The 25692-nt window shown below is 37.7% G+C and overlaps 1 protein-coding gene across 1 annotated transcript in view; it reads right to left on the reverse strand.

Moving 5' to 3' along the window:
* Positions 1-24565, reverse strand: part of LOC110066556 (unconventional myosin-VIIa-like) — a 48997-nt gene extending 24432 nt beyond the window's left edge. The window contains exons 1-22 of the mRNA XM_089294462.1: positions 24347-24565; positions 24068-24151; positions 19606-19719; positions 19079-19156; positions 17501-17575; positions 15074-15258; positions 13525-13646; positions 12276-12418; positions 11068-11250; positions 9885-9969; positions 8635-8711; positions 7670-7855; positions 7289-7362; positions 6558-6636; positions 5167-5298; positions 4913-5048; positions 3765-3871; positions 3538-3675; positions 2837-2898; positions 2178-2367; positions 1805-1984; positions 1267-1485 (exon numbers count right to left, since the gene is read on the reverse strand). Of these exons, the coding sequence (XP_089150588.1) occupies positions 1267-1485; positions 1805-1984; positions 2178-2367; positions 2837-2898; positions 3538-3675; positions 3765-3871; positions 4913-5048; positions 5167-5298; positions 6558-6636; positions 7289-7362; positions 7670-7855; positions 8635-8711; positions 9885-9969; positions 11068-11250; positions 12276-12418; positions 13525-13646; positions 15074-15258; positions 17501-17575; positions 19079-19156; positions 19606-19719; positions 24068-24085 (2583 nt within the window). The 5' untranslated portion in view covers positions 24086-24151; positions 24347-24565. The remainder of the gene's footprint in view (positions 1-1266; positions 1486-1804; positions 1985-2177; positions 2368-2836; positions 2899-3537; positions 3676-3764; positions 3872-4912; positions 5049-5166; positions 5299-6557; positions 6637-7288; positions 7363-7669; positions 7856-8634; positions 8712-9884; positions 9970-11067; positions 11251-12275; positions 12419-13524; positions 13647-15073; positions 15259-17500; positions 17576-19078; positions 19157-19605; positions 19720-24067; positions 24152-24346) is intronic.
* Between the last annotated feature and the right edge of the window lie 1127 nt (positions 24566-25692).

Consider the following 25692-nt stretch of genomic DNA (forward strand, 5'->3'; position numbering starts at 1 on the left):
AAGATTGATAAATGTTTGGGAGCGCATTAAAAGCTAAGCTGAAAATATGCGAAAGCAGAAATAATCAGCAAAGTTACGATGACGCTTTCTTTAATCAACTTCGAATAACGATTTCGATTTTGTTGATCGAGGTTAAAATATCAAAATTCCTTGTGTATTTTCACTTTCGCAGTGTAAAACTTCACTATGCTTATGTTGAAGAAACACACATGATGTTAGTAGCCTTTTTTGCGTTCGTGAAATTTGTTGCTGCATCTCAGCACAAAAGATAACGAAAGAAATCTTTGTCAAGATTTGTTGACAATTGAAAACACCGACTCGGACTTGAAAGTGCACGAGCTGCACTATGCAAATGAGCTAATTGTACGCGTCAGACTTTCCTTTCATAAACTTTTGCAAACTCGCCAAACAAACAGAAACAATAAGAAACCATCAAAATAGGTTTTGGTTATGATTAACCATTGTCCGAGAAACTCACAAATTAACTCGATACCAGAGTAGAGAGTTTTCTTGCTATATTCTTAGTCAGAACAAACGCAAAAACATACGCGTAAGCTTACAACTAGCGCGAGCAGATCTTATTATTCATTCCCAGCGCGAGATTGAAGTCTTGTTTTCGAGCCTGAAAAACCCACCTTTTCCGTTGGCTCAGAGCATAAAATTACATATAAGCGTCTTGGTTCTTAGTCCCTGCCTTATTCCCTGCCATCGCTGTGAAAAATACGCAAGAGAATCTCTCAACTCTCACCATTTGATCACGCAACGTGACAACATCCACGCGAGAGCCCCCGACATGTGCGTGGATCCGCGCGGATATATGACGTCAGGATGGCGCAATTTGTTCTAAATATAGAAAAATTGTCCCATATCATAGGTGCGCGCGGATCCCAAGACTTACGGTCTCCATCCCCGATTATGGCTCCTGTAGTAAGGTATATCAGCCCTAAGGTACATTGATCGACCAGATAATTTCAATGTCCTCCTGCTAAGTTTGTCAAAGCCATATTTAACAATTATTCACCGAAGTGGAGGTAAGTAGTGATAGATATTTACCGAGCCGCGAAATTGTATAAACCACAAAAGCTGAATAAAAAGATAACACGCGGACCAAAACCTTAATTTACTTCTGAAAATAAACCGACGAATGATCGGGAATTTCCAAATCTCTGCTCGGAGGTGAATAGTCCTTTGTTAACCAACCAGAACACGTGAAAAGGACCATTGACTTGTGTGGTATATACTAAGCTGCTGCTGTATGCTACTCACCTCTACTCTCAGTTCCTGAGTTCTCCTTTTTGCCAGCACCATTCGTATTCCTGACTGTATCTTGATGATGCTTCTCAGGCGGTTTTTATACTCCTGTCGTGCAAGGAATCCGCGGCAAAATGCCTGGAAAACTTTCATTCGCTCGCGTAATGTCAGGTATTTTAAAGCTAAAACATGAGCTCTGTAAGTGGCCTGAAGTCGTGCCAGACCACTGCGGATCTGCAAGGAATTTTGCGCATTTAGTTTGTTACCTGATAGAAGTAAACATGACGCAATGCAGTTGGTATGAACAGTGATGACAGATAAGTGATAACAAAGAAACAGATGTTTAACGTCCATCGAAAAAAGTTGCACTTATTAGATTAAGGGCTGAAGCCAGCAAGCGTGAAGTTTATTTTTTGATTGCAAAATGTCCCGGAGATTGAATGCGAGTAAGTCCAGAGGACATCTGATTCTCTTACCATATATTCCATACCCTTCCTGAAATATTGGGGCGCGAAAACATGAACGCTCCTTTGCAGGGAGTGTTGTAACTGACCTTGATATACTTCTGCTTCTCTTGATATCCTCTCCATGTCTTCTGAATGAGAATTGAACCGCTTTTCATCTTCGTGTATCGCTGACGGATTAAAAAGCCGCGCACAACTTTCTGAATCAAAATGGCACGTTTGGTTAGGAGTTTATCTCGCTCATCTTCCAGCTGAATGTCCTGTTGATCCTGTCCATAACAACACACCCTCGTTACACCTCGAAATCAGTGAAGTGGAGGAACAACTGACATTGTGCTTTGCACATTCTGCAGGTTTTCTGTTCTACTCTTAAGGTCGTAATTTCTTTACTTCTAGTTTTTCTCCGCGCCACTTTTCCCACCATCTTAAAACAGAACCAAGTTGTATCTATTTGAGCCTCACCTTAAGAAACACCTTCGTTTTGCCAATCTGCCAGTCACTGTTTCCTAGAAGCCGCTTGGCGATTGTGATGGCAGCATTCTTAAGTCCCTGGAAATCTAATCCATCTCGTGCCAGATCTTCACTTAACATGTAATAACGATCAATGAATTCCTGAAACGTGTGACGTATAGGGTAGCCGGCTTTCCGTATCCTGCGAGTAAAGAAAATCATCCTATCACACTGTACACGCCACACATAACAACTCGACAGACATGAATAAACTACGAAGACGAGCTCAATCAGCGACTACAAAGAGACCACTGGTGATTATATGTTACAAACCAGCAAAATAAACGGGCTTGAGAGTAACAAATACAACTGCAAAACGTTGTAAAAAGTACTTTAAAAAAGTGCGCAGACGTCTCTATTCACTTGCTCGCTTTTTTGCCGTCATCAAGAACGATGGGAGCGTCCCAGATTCACACTGATAACGTGGCACTACAAGGGTCTGTGCATTATCTATGATTGGTTTATAATTGTGCGGGAAAAAAACAAAACCAAGACATCTCAAACCTGACACCACACGATCTCTTTAATGCTGCATTTTTGCGTCAGGCACCGCTCTTTATCGCGTTGTATGGCTAGCATTGAACGAAAGAGTTGAAGTACAAGTAACGTACCTTATTGTCTCCATCATACCGGAATAACGCAACTGACGACAGCATAGAAGTCTATCAAATCTCTGAAAACACACGACACTTAACAAACAACTTGTACTGTATGGCTGGATTGACGTTAAATGAACTTTACCAAAATCATCAAGAATGACGATAAAAGTAAGTGACGTTATGTAAAGATTTGAATTTCCAATTCGGGAAGAAATGGTGAAATATACTGCTCATGGCAAGAGTTTGTTATATGATATAGATTCAGTCTTGATCAGTAACGCCTGTACGCCGTTTTTTTGCTCTCCCTTAACCTGAACATCAGGCTTCCCTTTCACTTCACTTAGCCTGGTACTCCGCATAGCACGAGAGAAATCTCAGTACCAATAAATTATTGGTACTGAGATTTCTCTCGTGCTATGTTTATAAAATAAACAAATCACACCAAGGAAATGCACGATTTTAGTTCAACCTTTGAGGTTTATCAGAATATTCACTCGTTCGCTGCACCGTCGCTTGTTGAGTGTTCGTTTTCTAATACAACGCAATAGTACGCGCACATTTTCCTTAGAGTTTTCTCTATTTTCTAACTGATGTAGAAAAACCAAAAAACACAGGGAACAGTATCAATTCACGCTACATGTTTTCAAGCTTCGCAACCTATGCTGTCTTAGCTCTGCTAACAAACCTAGTCACGTGACACGTAAATGACTTACCATTGGTTTCTTGTAGTCGTTGGGTTTGATGCAACGAACGAAGAAAGGATGGCAAGCTGATAAGGTTCTCATGAGTAAATCAAGAGACTTCTTAAACTGAGCTCCAAGAGTTGGTGAACGTTTTCTTGTATCTTCACCCTAAACAAAACATATTTACAGTATAACCTCATTGTCAAGTCATCTGCCTTTACAATTATACGAAAAGATCTTATTTAAGGAGTACAAACCATGGCTCTCTCTCTGGAAAACAGTTCAAGTAAGAATGCAGACTTGCTTCCTCCAACCAAGTCAACAAGATCAGCACTGAACGTGTCACGATTCTTGTCAAGAAAACCTGCCAGTCAATAATAAGAAAATACAGCCACACGCACCTGGTCTCGAAGTATAATTAACAATTATTCCAAGAGCCCGCGCTGAATACGAGATGATAAATTACAAGCGAGAGCGCCGTATCCAACAAGTGTGAGTGGAATAATTGTTATATCAAATTCTTCAATTGACCAGATGATGAAGACTTTTGATGTAGACACGCTCTACGAATATATTGAGCGTACGCGTGATTTTTGAGGGCGTTTTTATTTTTATTTCAGTCTAGTTTTGTATATTTCGGGGGCGTTTTTAATAAAACAGCTGTTCCACTCTCACTTGTTGGATATGAGATCATTATAGCCAACTCATATCCAACGCGCGCTCGTGGAATAATAGTTAATTATTTTCTGTATCTCCGCGTTAAAAAGCTCAACAGATCTGCTACTTCTTTCCGACGGATGTTTCGCTTCCCGCCGAAAAGTTTAAGATTTAGCGACATTTTCCCAGCTTATTTTGATATAAGGTCAAACACAGGTGTAAATAAACTCTGAAATAAACAAAAATTGAGGAATATCACTCATATATTGCCCAGTTTTAGCTGGGGTATATTTAGTCACGTGAAGCACGTGAAGCGCTTAGACCAACCGCAGGAAAGCAAAAAATAGTATTTGATGGATTATAAAGGCTGATAACCGAGATTTAGAGAACCAATCAGAAGCTACAAATGCATCATCCAAGGTTAAGAATTTAAAATCCAAAATAATGATCCAAGTTACAGTCCCCATCAAGAAGGGAGGGGGTTCCTGTCTTTGACTGTCTTTGACTCTTGCTGTCCGCAACTGCGCATGATAAGATAACTCTTGTCTTGTTGAGCATTTCTGATTCTTGTAATTCTTGAAAGAGAACGTTATCTTCTCCCAAACAAAAGTTTAAAGAAATTGGCAGCCCATATAAAATTCGTTGACTTTTTCCTTACCTTGAAAACCAAACGTTTTGTTGCCCGTGAAACCCGAAAAACTTTCAAAAATATCATGCAAATTAGATGTCACAATTATACCTTCCTTACCTTTGGCACTGTAGTAAACAGTTCCCGCAAAATGACGAATACCAAAGAGTGCAGAGGTTGAATTGACCGGGGAAAGGAAGAGTTTGGATCGTTTGTGGTGTGTATTTAATTTCTGTAACATTGTGGCATCTGTTCCCTACAGAACAAAAAAACTATTGTTAATATGGAGTTATTTTCATTCAGAACTGGCAGAGTCCGTGAGGTAAAAACGCATCAGTGGCAGGAAAAACATACCAAGGAAAGTTAAAAGTTACCTTTGGAAATCTGCTTTCCTCATCCACCAAGGCTATGATGTTCATGGGTTTTTGTGCCAGAATATCAAGAACGTTCTGATTGTCGACAAATGAAATGTGCTGCCATTTTATATCTTCTTTGTTGTATTCCTCCTGAAAATGCACGGAGATGTTCATTAAGAAAGTGTGTGACGTGGTCTGGCATGACATGACATTCCATGGCAACACAGCAGATGTATTGTTACATACAAGTAAACTGGATTAGATCAGTTAATAATTGCCGTCTAATTAGATCTTTCGAACACTATCATAGTCAAGCAAACAAATTTTAACCATTAAATATTCATGTGCTATAGCAATATCTTAGAATGAACATTATTATCACATTGTCGGGCTTTGTGGCGCATTTTGTGGGCTAAAATGGAGAATTAGTTTAGCCCGCTGAAATAAACCAATGAATGTGAGAATCAAACAATTGTACAATTAATTTGAACAATTACAAATAAGCTTTATCGAACTTTTCTTTCATGTCTTCTACAATTTTTGAAAACTCAAATGGCAAGATTTTGTCATTTCTAGCCAGCTTCGCTTGATGTATTGTGTATTTTCATTGAGGGAAAATAAAGGCCATTCAACTTGTAAACGCTCGCGTGATTATTCAGACTGTTTTGTTTTCATTTTTTTCCCGGGGGGGCACTGCCATATATGGGCTATCTAAGTATGTGCCACTGTGAAGGGTATGGTTTTCAAGCAGTTTACTCTAGGATAGGGTATATAAATCAGAGCATTTGGGTCTAGAGTAGGGTATAATTTTTCACAAAACTGACTAGTTGGTTAAACATTTTATCTAGACTGAGGAAACCAGGAATTGCCACTCAAAAAAATAAAAAATCAAATCGGCAAGTTTAAATTTACGAAAATCAGCCTCAACAGTGTCAATTGATGGGGGGATTTGGGGAGTTTACTCTAGTATAGGGTAGCAAAATTCAGCTGAACTAGCTCTGGTATAGGCTAAGGGTTCCAGGGTCCCAGTGGCACATCCCCACCCAGAAATTCCCAAAGTACACCCCCCCCCCCGGGCATTTTTTTCAGTTTTTATTTTCTCGATGCCCTCCAAGGTGATAATAATAGTAATAGAGTTTATGTTCTTGGGCATAAATATGTTTTGGGCCCTTCTCAGAGCTCATTTTAACTCTCGCCTAGTGGCTCAGTCTAAAATGAGTCTGAGTCAGGCCCAAAACATATTTATGCCCGCGAACATTAACTCTGTTGTTTTATTATGCGATAAGCCACAAATATAATGCCTTAAACGGCCACATTAACACATTTTGATCTATATGTACATGTACGAATTTACACCAGTAGTCACTGCTTTGTTGAACACATTTCTTTATACGAGTTTTGTTACTTGCCTGTTCCAGTTTAAAGATGTGTTGAATGAAGAATTGCTGAAGGTTCTCATTAGCATAGTTGATGCAAAGCTGTTCAAAACTTATCACAAACAAAAAGCAGTATGATTACGTGTACATTAATGTTTAACAAAAAAAAGGGAAGGAAGGATGAAAAGAGCGAGGGAGGGAGGTGCAAAGGAATGTGGGGGAGCAAGAAGGAAGTCAAGCAGGCATGAAGGAAGACAGGAAGGAAGGAAGGAAGGAAGGAAGGAAGGAGGGAGAAGGGAAGGAAGGAAGAGAGGGAGGGAGGGAGGAAGGCAGGCAGCAATGAATAAAGTGAGGAAGGAAGGAAGGAACGAAGGAATGAAGGAAGGAAGAAAGGAAGGAAGGAGGAGAGAGAGAGGGAGGGAGGGAAGGAAGGAAGGAAGGAAGGAAGGAAGGAGGGAGGGAGGGAGGGAAGGAGGGAGGGAGAGAGAGAAAGAAGGAGGGAGGGAGGGAAGGAAGTAGGGAGGGAGGGAAGGAAGGAGGATAAAAGGAAGCAGAGCTTAAGTAAGGAGAGGCAGGGCAGATGGGTGGATCATAACGTTTGTTTCATACATAGACACTATCATACATGTACATTAACATGAAAACTTTACAACAAATATTTAATACCCTGACCTGTCGAATGACATTTATTCAGTGTGTGGTCTAATGTTAAAGCAATGCAGTGTTTGTGTCAGATGTCTGCATATATTACCTTACATACTTACCTATTAGAATTGAAGTTTTCAAATCCAAAAATATCAAGAACTCCTATAGATGACCTGTATGCTGAGGGGTTGACCTGAACATCAGAAAAATGAACGTTAAGCATTTATGTTTGTCAAAAAGTGTGTTTTGCGTGAAACTGCACAAAGGAAGTTTGCTGTTATTTAATTAAGCCTGTTGACAATTATAACCTAACAATGCTACTGACAGCAATGAAACTTACACTAGATTTCCTCAAAGCAAAGTGTTACATAACACAAAGAAGGCCTGTTGGCCATTTTTACTACATGTTCCTTGTTACAAATGTAAACTGAAATGCTCTGAGAACTGTGATCTGTACACTGTACAGTCATTTAGTTTACATGTATGCACAGTGTACACACCTTTTCGGTGAAAATAGCAGCATTTATTTTGTTAACTATCCATATGAAGATTCTTCCATATATTCCCTTGACAAATGCATCTCTCATATCAACAGCTTTTACAGCACTCACAGGGGAAAATATCATTTCCCCACGAGCAAATGTTGAGCGGCTTGTGAAGGCTTCAATCAAATTTTCATATGAAACCTTAAATAGAAGGTAATGAACATCATGGATACAGTATAACATAGCTATCACAAATTATTGCCACTTAAATGCGATTGTTTTGCCAGTAAATTTTTATCTTTCTGTATACTGACCTATAATGTTATGAACTGTGGTAAGGAACGTTCTGCACTCACTCCCTGGGACAGGACATCAATGTTGTAATAACTACAAGCCCAAATGCATGCTACAAGCCTTCCATTGAACCTTGTGTTTGAATTATGCTACTTTTTAGATAGGCCCATAACACCTCGTTTATAAAGAGACTTTCATAATCAGCTACAGTTTGCCTCTATCCTAATTATATGATTAGCATGTTGTCTCACTGTTATACATGTACATGTACAGAGAGGCTAATCAATCAAACATGCTAAAAGGGGCAAGGTGCAAAAGTTTCCACATGCAGTGTAATGGTGTCAGTTGATCATGAAGTGAATAAATCTCATATACAGTGGTTCAGTGTTTTGTGCTTGATTTGTAGGCAAGTCATCATAAACCTTGGGAGGAGACTAAGGCCAGTTTTTCACAAAAAAGAGAGATCTCCTGGCAGACCTCTTCCAGTTTTTAAGACAATCTAATGAGCAGTGCTACATGTGTGTCCAATAAATTGAGAAGCAGGGGGCAATGAGCCGTCCACGTGTACAGTATTTTGAGGCTGACTCATTCACTGCTGTATAACCCTCCAGCATTCAAACCTAACATTTCCTTTACATGCAGTGAAAAACACAGCTAGGACACATGTAATGATTCTTTTTCCTTACCTCTAACAGACCAGCAACCAGTTTTCCCAGATCATGGTCCGTTATGTCACAAGCGTCAACAGTGCTTCTTATAGTGGCTAGAACACACACACGAATACAAAGTAAATTATTTTAATCTTCACAGTGGTAATGTTACAAATTCTATACATTGCTTTGAATTACACCGTACAACTTTTTAATAGACATTATTTTAATACAATTATACTGTAACACTGTACAACTTTTTAATAAACAGAATTGTGTTCATAGTCAAATACGTACATGTATACAAGCTCAAATTTTAAAACTACATGCATTAAGGACGGTGCCTACTATTGTTAGTGGGCACATGTTCTGTACATCACGAAAAGCATGGTTTATACACCACGTGCACCCTAGGGTTGACATTGACGTAATCAACTACGCTGCCAAGTGCACAACTAAAATGATAGCAACATTTTCTTACTGTGACTGAATCAAGTTTAATGAACCTGTACTTAAACCAGGAATGCCAGAATAGCAGCATATCCCTAACCACTACATTGTAACTATTAATGTTCTCCAGCTGAAAAACTAACTGTTACATCCGTAGAAAATCATGTACCTCCAAATGGTATAGTGCGCATGCTAAACAAGTGCAAGAGATGCAAATGTTGACTTACTGGGGAGGTGAAAAGAAAAATTGTAAAGGGCACCGTAAAAGTTTTCAAAAAAAGATAAAAATAACTCATTTAATATTTAAAAACGCATAGCTACCCCTACATTTTATGTTATGAAATGGAAGTGGCAGGCCTATTCAACAAGTGACTAGTTTCTGGTGGTGAGAAAGAGCTTTAGACTGTATTTTGGCTAAACCAGGGGAGTGTTGTCAGAGATGATAAAAACGCTACTGCAACGATTTTGTAACTAAAAACAAACCAAAAATGTCCCCTCCTTTTTTACCATTTACCATGTACTTTAAAGATCTTTATAGATGAGTTTGCATTTTTGTGTGTAAAGGCAAATTCTAAGGAAATCTGCAAAGAATGATCTTTTCCTTCTTTTTTAAGAAAAATGCTGACTTCAACATTTTTGTTGAGATTCAAGGCTAATTATCTCAAAAAATGCATGGCTACCCTCATTTTTCTTTGTAGATTCCAATAGCCCTTGAAAAGATATACTTTTTCTGCATGGTCCTAACTACAATTTGGCGCAAAACCCTTTGTATTTAGTAGGCAACATCCTTAATATACATTGTTCATGTGTTCAAAATAATTTTACAAGGTTAATACCTTCAAATTCAAGGTTTCCAATGTGAAGAATAGCTGCTAACATCTTGAAAATGTTCCAGCTATCATCTTGACTAAACATCAAAACCTAATGAGACAAGAATTGCCAGTGAATTCAGTACTGTAGCAAGAGTGTGTATTTCAGTATACAGTTATGTCAGACTGCTTGTAATGGAACACTATTGTGTGATAACCTTGCCACAGAATTGTGTTTTGTCGGCAAATGAACATCCAACCCTACTGTCTTTACACATGTTACAAATCTTAAGCCTAGTCTGGCCAAACAAAGAGGAGACTTGCTCTTCTTATTTTTTTTTTTTTTACAAAAATGCAATAATGAAATCTTATCATCAACATGTATCAAACAAGTACAGCCACATGAGAATGAGAGGATGACAAAGGTGAAAAACACCATGCGCAATGCAGGCGTGAAAAAAAGCTTCAATAGGTTCAAATTAGACGAGGGTACATGTAGCTGAAAGTTAATAAGACTGACAAGAGGATGTCTGAGTTTCTGAAGGACAAGTCAGGCACTCGGCTACTTCTGTGAACTTGCTTGAACCAGCATTCACACAATATGTTGGCCTCATACTCTATACTGTACATGTAAATATATCATGCATGCAAATATAATGTAACTTCATGAAAGCTTTCTTCCACCTTCTCAAAACATACAATGTAAAGTACACATGTTAAGTGTATACTGCAACAAGGGAAACAGGAAAAACATTACAACCTCCTGAACAACATCAATGTATATACACACAATAACCTTATAATCTGTTTGCTAACAACTTAAGCCTTTGCATCAAAAAATATTCCGTAAAAAATTATGATGTGAACTGAAAAGACACTATGACCAAATCTAGTAGGTAAATGTACATACATAACTGAAAACAGACCCAGACTACCAGCAGTCCCTCTTTCGCTTAGTCCGTTGTGCGTGATCCGAAAGAAAACCGCAAGAAAAAAGTGGCCATTCCCCCAGGATTTCACGCCGCCATTCGTTTTCTAGTGGTTTATTTGTGGTCTTGTTTGACAGACTAAGTGAAAGAGGGATTACTTGTAGTCTAGCAGCTACATGTAGCTGCATGCAAATTTCTATTTGGTTAATTAAGTTAGACTTAAACCTGAAATTAATGTTAAATATTAGTTTGCTAGACTGTGTTAGACAGCTAATATGTACCTTCATTGCCCCTCTTATAATTGCAAATTCTTCTGAATCATTCATTCCTTCACATGAGATACAGTTGCCTTGTGTCAGATAATAGTAATCTGAGGCATCCGTCAAGTGAAGCAACTCTCTGTCTTTGGGTGACATTCCAGCAAGCATACGGTAGAATATGTGATAATTTCTTTCATCAGGCATCTTAAAGCAAAAGACCATAAGGTAATATATTGTGGTTGCCACAGATATCAATTTTCAAAATTTCCTGACCAGGATAAATACAAAATGTTACAAACAGTAGCGGCTTATTGCCTTTTCTTAAAGCATGTGATGGTTAAAAATCCACCACAAAAAGAACATGTATGACACTGTCTCCTCATGTGCCCAATATGTAACAACGTTGTTCTTCACACAAAATCGATGTAAAAACAAGCTTGCTCCCTCAGTAAAAACCTGAACATTTTCCAAACTGTGCTTGATTATTCAATGGTCTTTTCCACAAGATTGCACAGTAGGTCTGATACTCTTTGTGTCTTTCATGACAAGTTGGCACCTTCCCAAACTGATAGAAAATATCAGCTTCATAGCCTACACACTTCAGATGGTTCCCATGCATTTCGCCTCTCGTTTGGCTTTTTTTCATAGTTGAAATATTTTCCAACACACGCCATGACAACATATGGTAGTAATGTATTGTATTTTGATCATTTCAGATGTTGCTTGGTTTAATAATCAGGGAGCAAGGGCAAAGGTGATAAAAACAATTGAAGGTGAAGACATAGGGGAGGGGACTTTTCCAAAGAAGTCCACAGGTCATTTCAGACCTGTGGCAGCCCAGTGTTCACATGCAGAGACAGCTCAGTGAGATTAATAAAATTCATTTATTTAGCTGTGACAGTCACCTGTGTCTTTACATAGTAAGCTCTAACATGTAGAGTGTATTAAGTACATAACACTTACTATAAGGTATTTTTTTACCCTGTGTCAAAAGCGATACTGTACAAAATGTTATCAATTAATTCAAGTAATTGAAACACACACAGTTACTTGATTTTAATAACTCAGATTGGAGCCAAGCTGGACATGTGTCTAGTCAAGTAAATACAAATTTACATGTACAACTGCACAAGGAGTTCACTATTGTTCACTCAAGTTATAATCTATCAGATCTAAGTTTGTGATAAATTAATAAGAACTTGGCTGTATTAAATTTATTAGTGACTCACTTGATAGACAAGTCTGGATTTCTCTAACAAGTACTGATCAATCTTAGCACCTTCAATTGAGCCAGTCTTGTTGAAATGGACATCAATATATTTACCAAACCTACTGGAGTTATCATTCCGTACTGTCTTGGCATTTCCAAAAGCTAAAAAAGGTAAACAAGGAAAAAGAAACATTCCTAAGATGAACAGTCAAAAACAAACAAAATACAGTGTGGGTGTATTTCAGTTGCAAGGGACTACACAAACACTGTATGACTCAAGTTAATTGCACCCAAAAGTTAGGGCCATGACACAAATGTTGTGACATTAAAATAAAGTAGAAAAATACTTACAGTACACATACTGTACTGTAGTTGTAATGAAGACGCCTAGCTAGTTATGAAATGCAAGTGACCACTTCTGGTCACATTGACAAGTGGTAAGATGATTAGAGCTTTTGTATGCTCATTGATTTGTGCATTTTGTTTGACAGTAATTCTTTGAGTGAGTATGACACAATGATTTAACTCATCGCTTAGCCATCTTAAGCACACACCTGTGCTCTTGATCTCAAGAAAACAAGAAACTGTCCACTCACATTAAAAAAATGTAGAGTTAGTACTTGGTTGGGACTATACATGTATAAATCATATATAATTATATACACTGCTAAGGAAGAAATCTGTTTGCAGAGGTTCAACTGCAGTTTTTATCCCGTTACTGTAAACAGAGAAACACTGTTGAAATCTGGTGATATTTTTATAAGAAAATGATGACAGGTTTTGTTCAATTAAACCATATGAATGTGACTGTCACAACCATGAACTGGACAATTCAATCTAGAAGTAACATGCAGAGTGATTGATCATCATCGTTCTTCTGTGGCACAAAAGCAATGGATTCAGATATTATTAATAATTATTGTATGTGCAAGGATATTTGTAAATTGTACCTTTCAGAATGTGGGAGGCATCGTACCGTGGCCTCATGGTTGTAGTGCGCTCGTCTTTGGATCAAGTGGTCTGGGTTTGAGCCCTGGCTGGGGACATTGTGTTGCGTTCTTGGGCAAGACACTTTCCTCTCACAGTGCCTAGTGTCCACCCAGGTGTATAAATAAGTACCAGTAAACTTAATACTGGGGGGTAACCCTACAATGGACTAGCATCCCATCCACGGAGGAGTAGAAATACTCCTAGGCACTTCATGCTACAGAAACCAGGATAAGCACCGGCCTGATGGGCCACTTGGCTTGTACACAGACTTTACCTACCTTCCAGAACAGGATTGGCTTCTAGAATCTGCTGCTCAATCCAGGAATGCTGTCCACTCACAGCAGCAAGGAACTGAAGAATGAGTTTAGTTGACTCTGTTTTGCCAGCTCCACTCTCACCACTATAATAATTATAATGAAACAGTCATTTATAACATGCTGTGGCAAGTTTTGTTTAATATTTATAAATAAACAATTTACATGCACAATATGAGTGCATGTAGTATTTTTTTCGATCTGGAAATCTATTTTCTGTTTCATAAGAAACTGTCGGTAGCCAGTTAGTCATTTTCTGATGATAATTTATTTCTGCATAATTAGTTTTATTAAATTATGCATCAAAAATAGATGCACATACAAAACGCATTTTACAAGAGTACATTACATGTTATGAAACAACTGCCTTGATATGATAAAAATAGTGAGTCACGAAATCTTCAGGCCTCACCCAAGGGTGGGGCCAGCTAGTGATTAGAGTTAAATTCCGCATACAAATGTAGCAGTTTATGGAATTAACATTAATACTGCAGGTAAAGAGAAATCAGAAATTGCGAGTTAAACATTAATTTTGTTTTGTTAGAGCTGATTGCTTAAGGTGATGCATGTAAGAATGTACAGTAGCATGTTACAGTGTGTTTGTTATTGTTCGACTGAATGATAACTTTACTGACAAGTTATGTATTGACACATGTAGTACAATTGTAACTACTTTATTCAGCAGGCATAATTGGACTGTTTTGCACGAACACAAAGTTATATAAGTCCTTGCGGGATTATGTAAGGTCCCTAGGGACACATACCTCTATAAAAGGGATCACGCGGTTCGAATCTCGCAGAGGGAACGCTATTTCGTTAAGAGACGTTAAGTTGGTACAGAGAGAATCATAACTTAAACGCAAGGTTTACAGATGGGAAAGGATTACAAGAATTGTAAGTAAAATTATAACATATTTTCAGTTTGTATTAGTTCAAGGTCAATTACGACAATTATGGCACAGAGCCTCAAAGTAATTGTAATTTGTTTCTTTCAGTTTGACTATATACTTCTAGACAGAAAGAGTGTTAAAATAAATCCTAATAATTCCCAGCTGTTGAGGTCTGATTCAAGTTCAAACCATGGACTGTAAGAGAATATTTATGTTATGTAAAGATTGGCATTTACAATACATTACATTCAATTTAATTAAATATAATTATCTCTTATTAGATATTTTGGTGTGTACATGTAGTATCGCTGTATATGTTGTTGTGCCGTAGTAAACAATCAAAAAATATACAGCGATACTACATATCAAAACAACTTACGTGTATAAGAGATTTATTATCCAACTGCTGTCAGTGAAAGAGGGAGAGTATGACAGTTTCGCAAGCGCACTGACCTGTCAAACAGGTTTTCTACACGATTACTGTACAAATAACTAACTATACAATATCTCTGTGTAACAATGTTACTTATACTTGTTTCATTTCATATTTTGGCAATATTCACTGCAGTTGGATAATAAACACCTGTAACAGTTAATATTGTAGTGCATACTATAATGCATACCTGATGATAACACATTGATCATGAGCTTCCCTTTTCATGTGAGAATATGCATTGTCTGCTACGGCAAAGATGTGAGGAGGTAAATCACCCAACTTTCGATTCTTGTACTTCTTCACATGATCAGCATCATAGATGGGGTAAAGCTGGTACGGATTAACAGCCACTAAAATTGAGCCTGTGAAGGTCTGTAAAAACCAAGAAGATTATTACGTTCTGTGTGTGAATAAACTGAGTGAAATTACGGTTGTTTCACCCCAAGTCCATTTTGCCCCAACTCAAAGTCATTTCGCCCTAACTCAAAGTTGTTTCACCCCAACTCAAAGTCGTTTCACCCCAACTCAAAGTCGTTTCACCCCAACTCAAAGTCGTTTCACCCCAACTCAAAGTCGTTTCACCCCAACTCAAAGTCAGTTCACCCCAACTCAAAGTCGTTTCACCCCAACTCAAAGTTGTTTCACCCCAACTCAAAGTCATTTTGCCCGAACTCAAAGTCGTTTTGCCCCAACTCAAAGTCAATTCACCCCAACTCAAAGTGGTTTCACCCCAACTCAAAGTGGTTTCACCCCAACTCAAAGTGGTTTCACCCCAACTCAAAGTGGTTTCACCCCAACTCAAAGTCGTTTCACCCCAACTCAAAGTCGTTTTGCCCCAACTCAAAGTCATTTCGCCCCAACTCAAAGTCGATTCACCCCAACTCAAAGTCGTTTTGCCCTAACTCAAAGTCGATTTGCCCCACCAAAAGTTACATAATGTAGTTTGGCCGAATTTTTTTCATACGATTTAGAAAGCTATTAATGGTTAACTCGAACAAAACATTGCATCAGGCTGACATGGTGTTGGATATATAAAGGTACACCCTTATCCGAGCAGGATCTAAATTCTGATCATTTGATTGGTTAATGCTAATGTTGTTTACTTCTTTTGTTAAAGCAAACTAATTTGTTGCCTTGAAAAACAAAGGGAAAAATTCACACCTTCCTACACTTCCAACACTTCTATGCCCGTAATCAAACAAATAAATTTAGACTCAATGGCTCTTTAACTAAGCAAATGTTTAATAGAAAGGTTTAAAAGGAGTTTCATATGCTACAGGTAAAATTTATAAGTATTCAAATACAATTGGCCATCAATCAATCAAAGTTGTTTGACTTTGTTCTACGTGAGTGCAACAACAAACAAACATATTTGGTCCAAATCATTCTTGGCAAATGTTTAACAAAAAGGTTTTACAGATGGTTCAAACTCTACAGTGTAAAAAGTCGCTGATGGTTTTCTAAGTTTTACAACTATGATTGGCCATCAATCAACCAGTGCATCATCAACATGGCGTGAGGAAAGAGAGATACGGGAGAGTGAAAAGAACAATTTCAAATGACACTATGTCACACATGTCCCTTATATTAAGGTGACATTTCATTTCTCTGGTGATTTTTAAATACATTTCAGACCTTATCCAAAAAGTATTGTGGACGTTGGCAAACTGACATATATGAACTGATCCAGGACATTGGCAAATCGACTTCATACGTTGGCGAACAGGTCGTTGGCGAACCAGTGATGCATTAGCGAAATGACCAGTTACCACCTCAACAGGTATACAGGTGTATCAAGGAAGGAAATAGAGAAACTGAACATATTTGGGAACCAACTACTCCATAATTTGCATAAATAAAACTTTAGGCAAATTGACTTTGAGTTGGGACAAACCAACTTTGAGTTGGGGCAAAACGACTTTTAGTTGGGGCGAAACGGACCCAGGGTGAAATGACCTGTTACCACTGAGAGTGCAATACATATGTATAGCCTGAAAAACATCTCCTGTCCCATAATCACTCCATGTCATGTGGAAACAAGTGATGGTCGATGCATAATACATGCATGCAGCCCTCTATTTATAAGTGCTATACACGTGGATATACAATAGTATTGAATGTGTTAATGCACAAAGGGAGGTGCATGGTTAAATCTGAGATTTACCAAAGCAAGATGCTCAGACCATAATCCCATTGTTTGAAAATCTAAGATAATTAATGACCTTGGGCTCTATGACAACTTAAACACTGAAAAACAGGACTTTGTGGCTCGTCTTAGAGGCTTCCAAGATTTCAAGATAAACAGTCATAAAGCTAATTAACAGGAGTTATGCATGGGCCTCATGTATGCCCTGTTAACTTACACTACAAAATGTTTAGTCACTACTATACAGTCATCTACAATGTAGCCTTTAAGTGATGACATTCTAATTGTTGAACCTTGAGTAAAAAAATTGAGAATTTTGAGGCCTGAGAGGTTAGGGGTACAAACACACTGTGTACACATGAGAAGTTGTCTTCACCTACATGGTAGAGGTCCATACATGAATCAGGTATAAATGAATACCTTGATTTACCTGGCACTGAAAACTAACAAAACTGCAATCAGACTTACATAAATCTGATGATTGTAGTATCTTATGAAAAGATTGTGTAGGATTCCTGCTTCATTTAGGTCTCCAAGTTGAATCTATAGTTGATACAAATGAAAAAGAAATTGTACATTAAAAAATTATCAATTAGATCATTCAATTTGCACGTGACTTTTTCTTTAAGAAAATGAAGATACATGCATTGTGCAGTTCCAGAAAATATCCATAAGCCCCTCACAGAAGGGATTGGAATTTCCCAGGGTTGGGGTGTTCTGTGAGACCAGACAATTTAACCCATTGAGGCCTGTTCCACGGGTGACCACTAATAAGCGTTGGCCTTTGTTTCACTTCTGATGTCACAACCTTTGACCAAAATTGGTATCACTTATACTCAAGTTCTGCAGAAGGAAAAGACCTTTCCAACAATACCCAGATCAGAGTGATTGGATCAACTGAGCCTGAAATATGCATAAAAATGCTTAAAAATGGAGTGAAAAAGTCCAAGTAGAATTTCCCTCAACTACACTTGGCTACTCCGTGGTAAGAATTTCCTGTACGATCAAAGATACTTTCTCAGCAGTTCTTCAACTGGAAGCAAGCCCAGTAGAAGTTCAACAACTGCAGCAAAAAGATAAGAAAAGGAGAAAAAGGAAAGACGGAAAAAAAAAGACAAGCCCAAAGACGCAGGTCACTTTCTTGTCCAAAAACCTCAAAATTTTGATTTCTGCACATGCCTGAGTGAAAGTGTCATACAACACAGCGCTAGTGGAGAGAAAGGCATGCCAGTTGTCTTGTTGCAAATGCCTTTTTAAGTAGCTTGGAGCTAATTTAGCTCATATCCAGGCTAAAAATGTCCAAAATGTCCAAAATGTCCAGAAATGCGTTTTTGCCAAAAAGCTCCAGGTGTAACGTATGAAGCTTAATTGGAATTTCCAAAGGGGTGGGGGGAGGGGGGGAGTTCTTATAAAAAAATTCCTTCCATGGGGGAGGTACATGTATGGATATTTTCAATTATCTGCCATGTGCTTTTCTGGTCTGGAAACTTACATGCAGGTTATACCACTGTGTTTGAACCAAACATTTATTTAATTCACCAAGAATACACTGTCCAGACTAGAGTTATACTTAAAAATGACAATATTTAGAGCAGCAGTGCTCAATCCAATATGGCTTCCAGGTTTAGGGATATGTAATTATACCCATACCAGTATATACTAGCCTGATATTGACTCCTTCTGATATGTGAGTATTGTTATAAATAGGAGAAATCAATTTATTTAATATAAGTACTACTGATTGAAGTAGTAGATATTAACTCACACAACAGCTGGACGAGAAGACTAAAATGACTAAAATGAACCAATCCCCAACAACATGCTGCATTCCAATGCTCCCATTGTCAATTGGTTTGTACAAAATAATTCCCTGCTAGTAGTTTTTAATTATAAGCTAACTGCAATATAGGGGGTAACTGTACAGACATATTATAATATAAGAGATTGACTGTTTCATTCTACAGAACTGTGATAATATTATACTTTGCTAGCAGCTTTCCCGAGTGGGTTTTGTAGAATTTTTCTGTGCAAAGTTACTGTACATACCATGTCATCAACTCCTTTGACACTTGTTGGATGCATTATTTTAAGTTTGTTGGCCAGATAGGACTGAATCCAGTGTTCCTTTAGATGCAAAAAGATCAAATTATTGTTACTGATCATTTCTGTTTATGGTACAGTATTGTATTTTGCATTTTTTATTTTTTTATTTCTCCACTTCACAATTTGAATGCAGCAGTGTTACGATAAAATGTAGTGAATGGAAAGTGGAAATCAGGGGCAAGATAGGGTAAATTTCCATTTATTCATTTATTGGTGCTGAAAGATTTTGGAGTCAGGTGTTGTAAGGATGCACCTTGAGTAACCTCAGTACAGAGTACAGTGTAATTGTGGACAGACCTTCTGATATTACGCGATGGTGCGATTGCGAGCAATCATTAGACCTCAAATTACATCCAATTGCACAATTCATGAAAAATCTCACAATTTTGTCAAAATAAACCATTAGTTCAGGGCTTTTTTTGGAAGTTTACAATAGTTTTTTTCTATTAATGTAATGCAGAGTAATGTACCTTTCCCTCATCGTCAACAACTAGAATTTGGCCTGAGTCTGCCATCTTGACCAGCGCTCCAATGGGAACATCAAACTCCCCTCCATTAGTGTTATCCAACCACACATGTTCACCCTAGAATAAAACATTCAACAGATAACCAGGGGTTTCATTACCGTTTTCAGCAGGAGGATAACTTGTTTTCACAGGCAGGCAATTAAGACTATTTATCTGAACTTCTTTACAAGAAAAACATTCCCCTAGATGGTCAAACTGGGTGGGCAAAATCAACCTCACAGCCAGTCAATTTGCCCAGTGCCTGGTTCTTAATGAAACCCCTGGATAATGAGAACCATACATATACTGTACATGTACTGTATATTACAATGCTGATCTGAAAAAGTTTGAAACCTCTTTTTATAAAAAAAATGTATTTGTAATATTAACATACAGAAATAGACAATTGTCAGGGGTTTCATTAGGGACCAGGCACAGGGTAAATTTACTGGCTATGAACAGAACTTTGCCTGGCTGCTTCTTTAATATTTATTTATTTATTCATTTATTTAATTACTCGAATTCAATTACACGGATAATCAAAATAAAATAAAATAAAGAATTAAATATATTTACAAGTATAAAAAGGAGATATCTGAGTAATTAGGCCAGTTTATACAGAATTCTAAATTCCTTATTTTAAATAAACTGCCTGAGATAAGATATAAAATGTTATTACATAGAATACCAATACAGGCAATAATTGCAACAACAATAAGTGATCAGAAAACTATAAAAATTTATCCTTATTTAAGTTAAATTCACTAATGTAAAACTGATTCAATTTCTCACTAAACAATGACAATTGATCAATTGTCCTAATAGCTACAGGCAGGCTGTTCCATAAATCCACAATGCAATTAAAAAATGACAATTTAAAGACATTGGTTCTAAACCAACCCTTGGCAAGTATGGCTTCTGTATTTCTCATATCGTACTTATAGGATTTGAAGTTAACATACGATAGGATGTCAAAATCAATGTGCCCTTTAAGACATTTAAAAATGAAACATAAATCTAAAACCTCCCTTCTAAACTCGAGAGGCAAAAGACCTAATTTACCTAAACACTCTGGATAAGTTAAATCACATTTCAAGATAAATTTGGTGGCACGTCTTTGAACACGCTCAAGGGCCTTGATTTTTTCTTTAGTGAAGGGAGACCAGACTTGAGAAGCGTACTCCATTACTGCGGTCATACCAATGATTTATATAGAATCAACAAAGTTTTTGGTCACAATCAGTGGTGCACATTCTGTAGATAATACCCAACATCTTATTTGCTTTACTTATAATTAAGTCAATGTGATCATCCATGATAAATTTGAAGAAACATGAACACCAAGATCTTTCTCAATTGAAATGACTGCAACCTGCGACCCACTCAGATTATATGATGTGTGCATAATTTTTTTCTTTGTCATGACAAGGTGCTTACACTTATTAGCGTTAAATTTCATGAAATGTTCAGACAACCAACCATTTAAACTTAATAAGTCTCTTTGTAGTTGAACTGCATCAGAACCATTATCAATAACTCGATAACACTTCATATCATCCACATAGAGTTGGACAGTAGTCCTAGCATCTGTTACACTTGGGGTACTTTATATATATTACTAGTAGTAATCAGAGATTATGAGAGTGCGTTCGACGCCCTCACTTTAATATATATACCTTAAATAAATGATTTCACTAGCTGACTCTCAACCTTTGTCTATTGCTAAAATCAACATTTTTCAGCAGCAACCAAGGTTTTAAAGTCAGATATGCATAGTGTCAAAGTCTATGCTAGTGAAGAGGTCACGATTTGTTGACACGTTGCGTGACGCTACCAGTTTCTGTAGACTCACAAGTTTCATAGAATATTAAATTAAGTACAACATTACTCTAAGCTGGAAGCACAAATTTAAGCTAGCGTTTGCAATCACATACTCATTTATCGTAAACAAACTCCGTGCACCTAACTCAAGTACTTCCCCTGATGAACAAAGCAGACTTTTGGATCTTGCCTTCAGAGTACTTTTTCACCGATTCCAAACAATAAAATTTCGACCAGATAAAGACTGAGCTATCTGTCGCCACTGGAACTAATCAACAAATGCGATCAAAATGTAGGTGTTCCCACGGTTAACATCTCAAAGTCAAGTCGTGTTAATAAACAAGGACAATTCTCTCAGATTTCGATAAATGTTACCGTCGAAGCGTTTAAATTCACCAAAATCTAATGCTGAGAGCACATAATAGGGAAGCGTACGGCGACTGAATGGAAAGAAGTCAAAGAAAAATCCAGCAGAAAGACGACCTCACATGGCCAGCTCACATACTGGTACTCACATGTTCGCCATATGTCTTATCACATGTCTTAGCATTAAACGGTACCAGTTTACTGGCCATGACACGCCCCTGCAAAAATCAAGCTTTGCGGCTGAATTTGCTAAGACCACTGCAACCTCAATTGATTTCGCCTGTATTATGCAGGAAGCCCAACATGTGGACACCAATACAAAATTAGGCTGCGTTCTCCCTATGCTCGAACACAATAAACAGCATGGGTCCCAGAATAGACCTCTGGGCCACACCGGATGAAATAGGTAGCAAAGAAGATGCCTGGCCATCCATAACTGTTCTATGCCAGTGATCTGTCAAATAGCTTTAAACCAGGATAGTACTTCTAAACCAGGATAGTACTATTTAGATAGTACTGTTGCTGTCAACAAAACTTGTAAAACAAATTCACCAATTGATGCATTGCAAAAATAAATGTTCTGAATGAGAGCCCACTTAAAATGTGTTAAAATTACAAGCAAATCCACCTCAAATGATGGGTTTGAATTACGATTTAGTTATCTACAATGATCTGTTGTAGGTAACTGAGTGATGCTGATTTTTTGGTCCAAATTGCATGAAAGCCTATCTCTGCAAGAGTGGAATTTTCAAATTTTTTCAGGGCTGCATGGTCCCCAGACCCCCAGCTTGGCAAGGCCCCTTAGGCATGCAGATTTTCTGCCCAGATGTCTTATCCTGGTGCCCTCCTGTTGAAATCTTTGTTGAAACCCCAAAATTGCATTTGGAATAATTTGCACATTGGGACTCATGTAATAGGAAAAAAGAAAGTGCAATTCAGCACCAAAGTCTGAAAAACCAAGGTTCATAATTAAAATGTGATGAGATATCAAGATCAGTTTGAGTATAAGGATTATGACCCTTGCCCCACCTTCAAGGCTTAATGAGAAAGATTTGTCAAATTAATAAGCCTCAGAAATCCTTGATTTAGTGTCAAATGAAACAAGAATAAAAATATTGTGATAAAAAAATGTTGACATAATAATATTATTATTATTAATGAACAGGTAGACAGATTTAATTGTCTTCTGAGCATACAAATACATCATGCATCAGCTGTTATAAATGAGGTTCCTGAAAATGATGAACAAGCTAATACTACTGGCCGAGTTTTAGCAGTTTATGGTTGAAAAATTAAAGTATTTCTGGTTAGAAACTAGTCCACACTGCCCCACACTCCCTCTCACCATCACAACCACCACCAATCAGTGATTGATGATAACACTAATAAACTAAATTAAATACTGCGAAGAAAATCAACACCGCTGATATAGAGGCGTCCTTAAAAATTTCACATAACGCGGCCGATCCGATGGAATCGCTCAAGCGATTCATGATAAACGATACAAAATACAATACATGTTCACCAGACCGCTGGAGAGACATCCAAGAACTTTCCAGTGAATTATGCTATCTTTGTACTCGATGAAGTGACCTACATTTATAAATAGTATAGGCAATAGATAACTGCTTCTCAAATGTGGATTCACGAAATAAAATAAAATATTAATCTTGCTAGAATAACAATACATGACTAAAATTTGTTTTATTTTGCTCGTCAATATTGCACCAGCGAAGTACATATCAGAAGCAACTTTCGACAAGCCTTGTGAGGTAGATTTCTACCAACCATGGATCGTTCACGAGCAAGAATTTCAGCTCGTAGAAAATTAAATTGTAAGCAAGAAAGATACCTCTGCTCTTATTGTGAAAATTTTTTTTCAACTATCTATGTTCCAACACTGAAGCCTATATAGGTGAACATTTCCCATCATTAAAACAATAAATTTACCGCAGTTAGCTAGTATCAAGATGGTACAATATCCTCAGATCATTCCAAAACGCGTCTTCGAAGTTACTTTAAGGCAAGTTTCGCATTCGTATCCATGGTCATATTTATGGTACATAGAAGAAGTAATGTTTTAAAATTCAAACGCGTGTATGTTCGTACTCGATAACTAAGCGGCGCGCAGGTTTGAGAACGCTACATGATGAATAATTTCACTTCCGATAAATTGTTCCACTTACAGACAAGACGGTAAATTATGACACTGCTCCTTAGATTTTCTACGTTTTTCTACCTTTGAGACGATCACCATTGCAGCCCAAACAAGCGGTCCTGATGTTTAAAGTTTTCGCAGATTGGGTGTCACAACAGAGCAAACCTGCAAACATACAAACTGATGTAAACTAACATCGATCGAAACCACCCTGCTCGTTTCATAACAAATAAAATATAGTTTCTAAAATTCTAATAAAAGAAAGAAAATTTGATCCAGTCACAGCGTACCTATCAATACAAGTAATCGATAAAGCATACAGGCCTTATCGTAATTTTCAAAGCCGGAAAATTCACTTACCGGCTCAACACTAACGACTTATCCCTGGCCGTCCCCTGTGAAAAAAAACATCGATGGTAAATTTAACAATCATTGTAATAATGAGCTTCTTTCTCGCTGTTTCAGAGGGCTGTATAATGTAATCATTGAAACAAAATCATTTCAGTTCTTGTTTGGAATCATTGTTTGGAACACAGCACAACAAGGCTGGAACGACAGGTCCGAGTGTCAGCATGCAAACGAGGCTACCAATATTTTTTTTTCCACTCCGGGACACCCTCCGGGACGTGATGCATTAAAAGGCGGGAAAGGAAAGCGTGACGGTTTTTCGTTTAAATTCCTCAGTGGTGATAGAGCGTTTTCACGTGACGTTATCAAATTCTTAAATCCAAAACTACAAAGCCACCAAAGATTTTATCCTCGTCAGGTATAAGAGGTACTAAATTTCTATGTGTTTACAACTTTCCAGCTCAAAAGCATCCCTCGTCTGGAAACCAGTGCATTTTGAATTTCAGAGTTATGGCGGTGCGTGACATAATTATGGTGACATAAAGGTCGAAAAATATGTATTAATTTCGTAATTTTTTGCCCTTTAAGACGTTATAGTATTTGGAAAAGTGCTTATTTAAATGCTTGTTTGTTCTGTGTAGATAATAAGTGTCCTAGATAACCAAAGTAATAAGTTCCAGATGTTTACTGTTTTCCGGTCGTCATATTGGTGTAGCAAAGAGGAACACCAACATGGCGGCTCCATACTAGGCATTTGCGCAGAACATTTCCACGAATATCTCAACTTTGGGACAACGCACAATTCTTAAACTTGGAGAACTGTCTTCTTTATTTATCTTCTATAATATCACAATTTCTTGACTTTATCCACCGAATGGCTTTTGATTTTATTTTTTATTGCGTGACAATGAAAACACTCTATTCAACGGGGCCCGGTTGTTCGAAAGCCGGGTAACGCTAACCCGGGACTAAAAGTTAATCGAAGTATCCATTTTTCTTGTATAAAAATGCTTTTCACTGCTTGTGTTTTGCGTAGTTTGAGATTTTTCAAACTCAAACCTGAAGGACAAACAATATAAACAGAAAACGGTACCCAAAAGTTACAAAACTGAAATCAAAATTCTCGCTAATCCTGGGTTAGCTTAATCGGGCTTTGAACAACCCGTCCCAGGAAGGGCCAACTTCTGCTAGCCTTTCTTTGCCCTCCACCTCCCACCTTATTCGTATTCGTCCCCAAAGGTAACTGGGTCTTGCAGGTTTCCCGCGGTTGTTCCTCTTATTTTAATTTGACATAACGATATCCTTTATCGGCATTATCAAGGCAGTAATTGTCATTTCCCGGGTCATTTGCCTCTGGA

This window comes from Orbicella faveolata, unplaced genomic scaffold, assembly GCF_042242905.1.
Source record: "Orbicella faveolata isolate gen_17 unplaced genomic scaffold, um_ofav_v1 contig_25, whole genome shotgun sequence".
Taxonomy (NCBI): Eukaryota; Metazoa; Cnidaria; class Anthozoa; order Scleractinia; family Merulinidae; genus Orbicella; species Orbicella faveolata.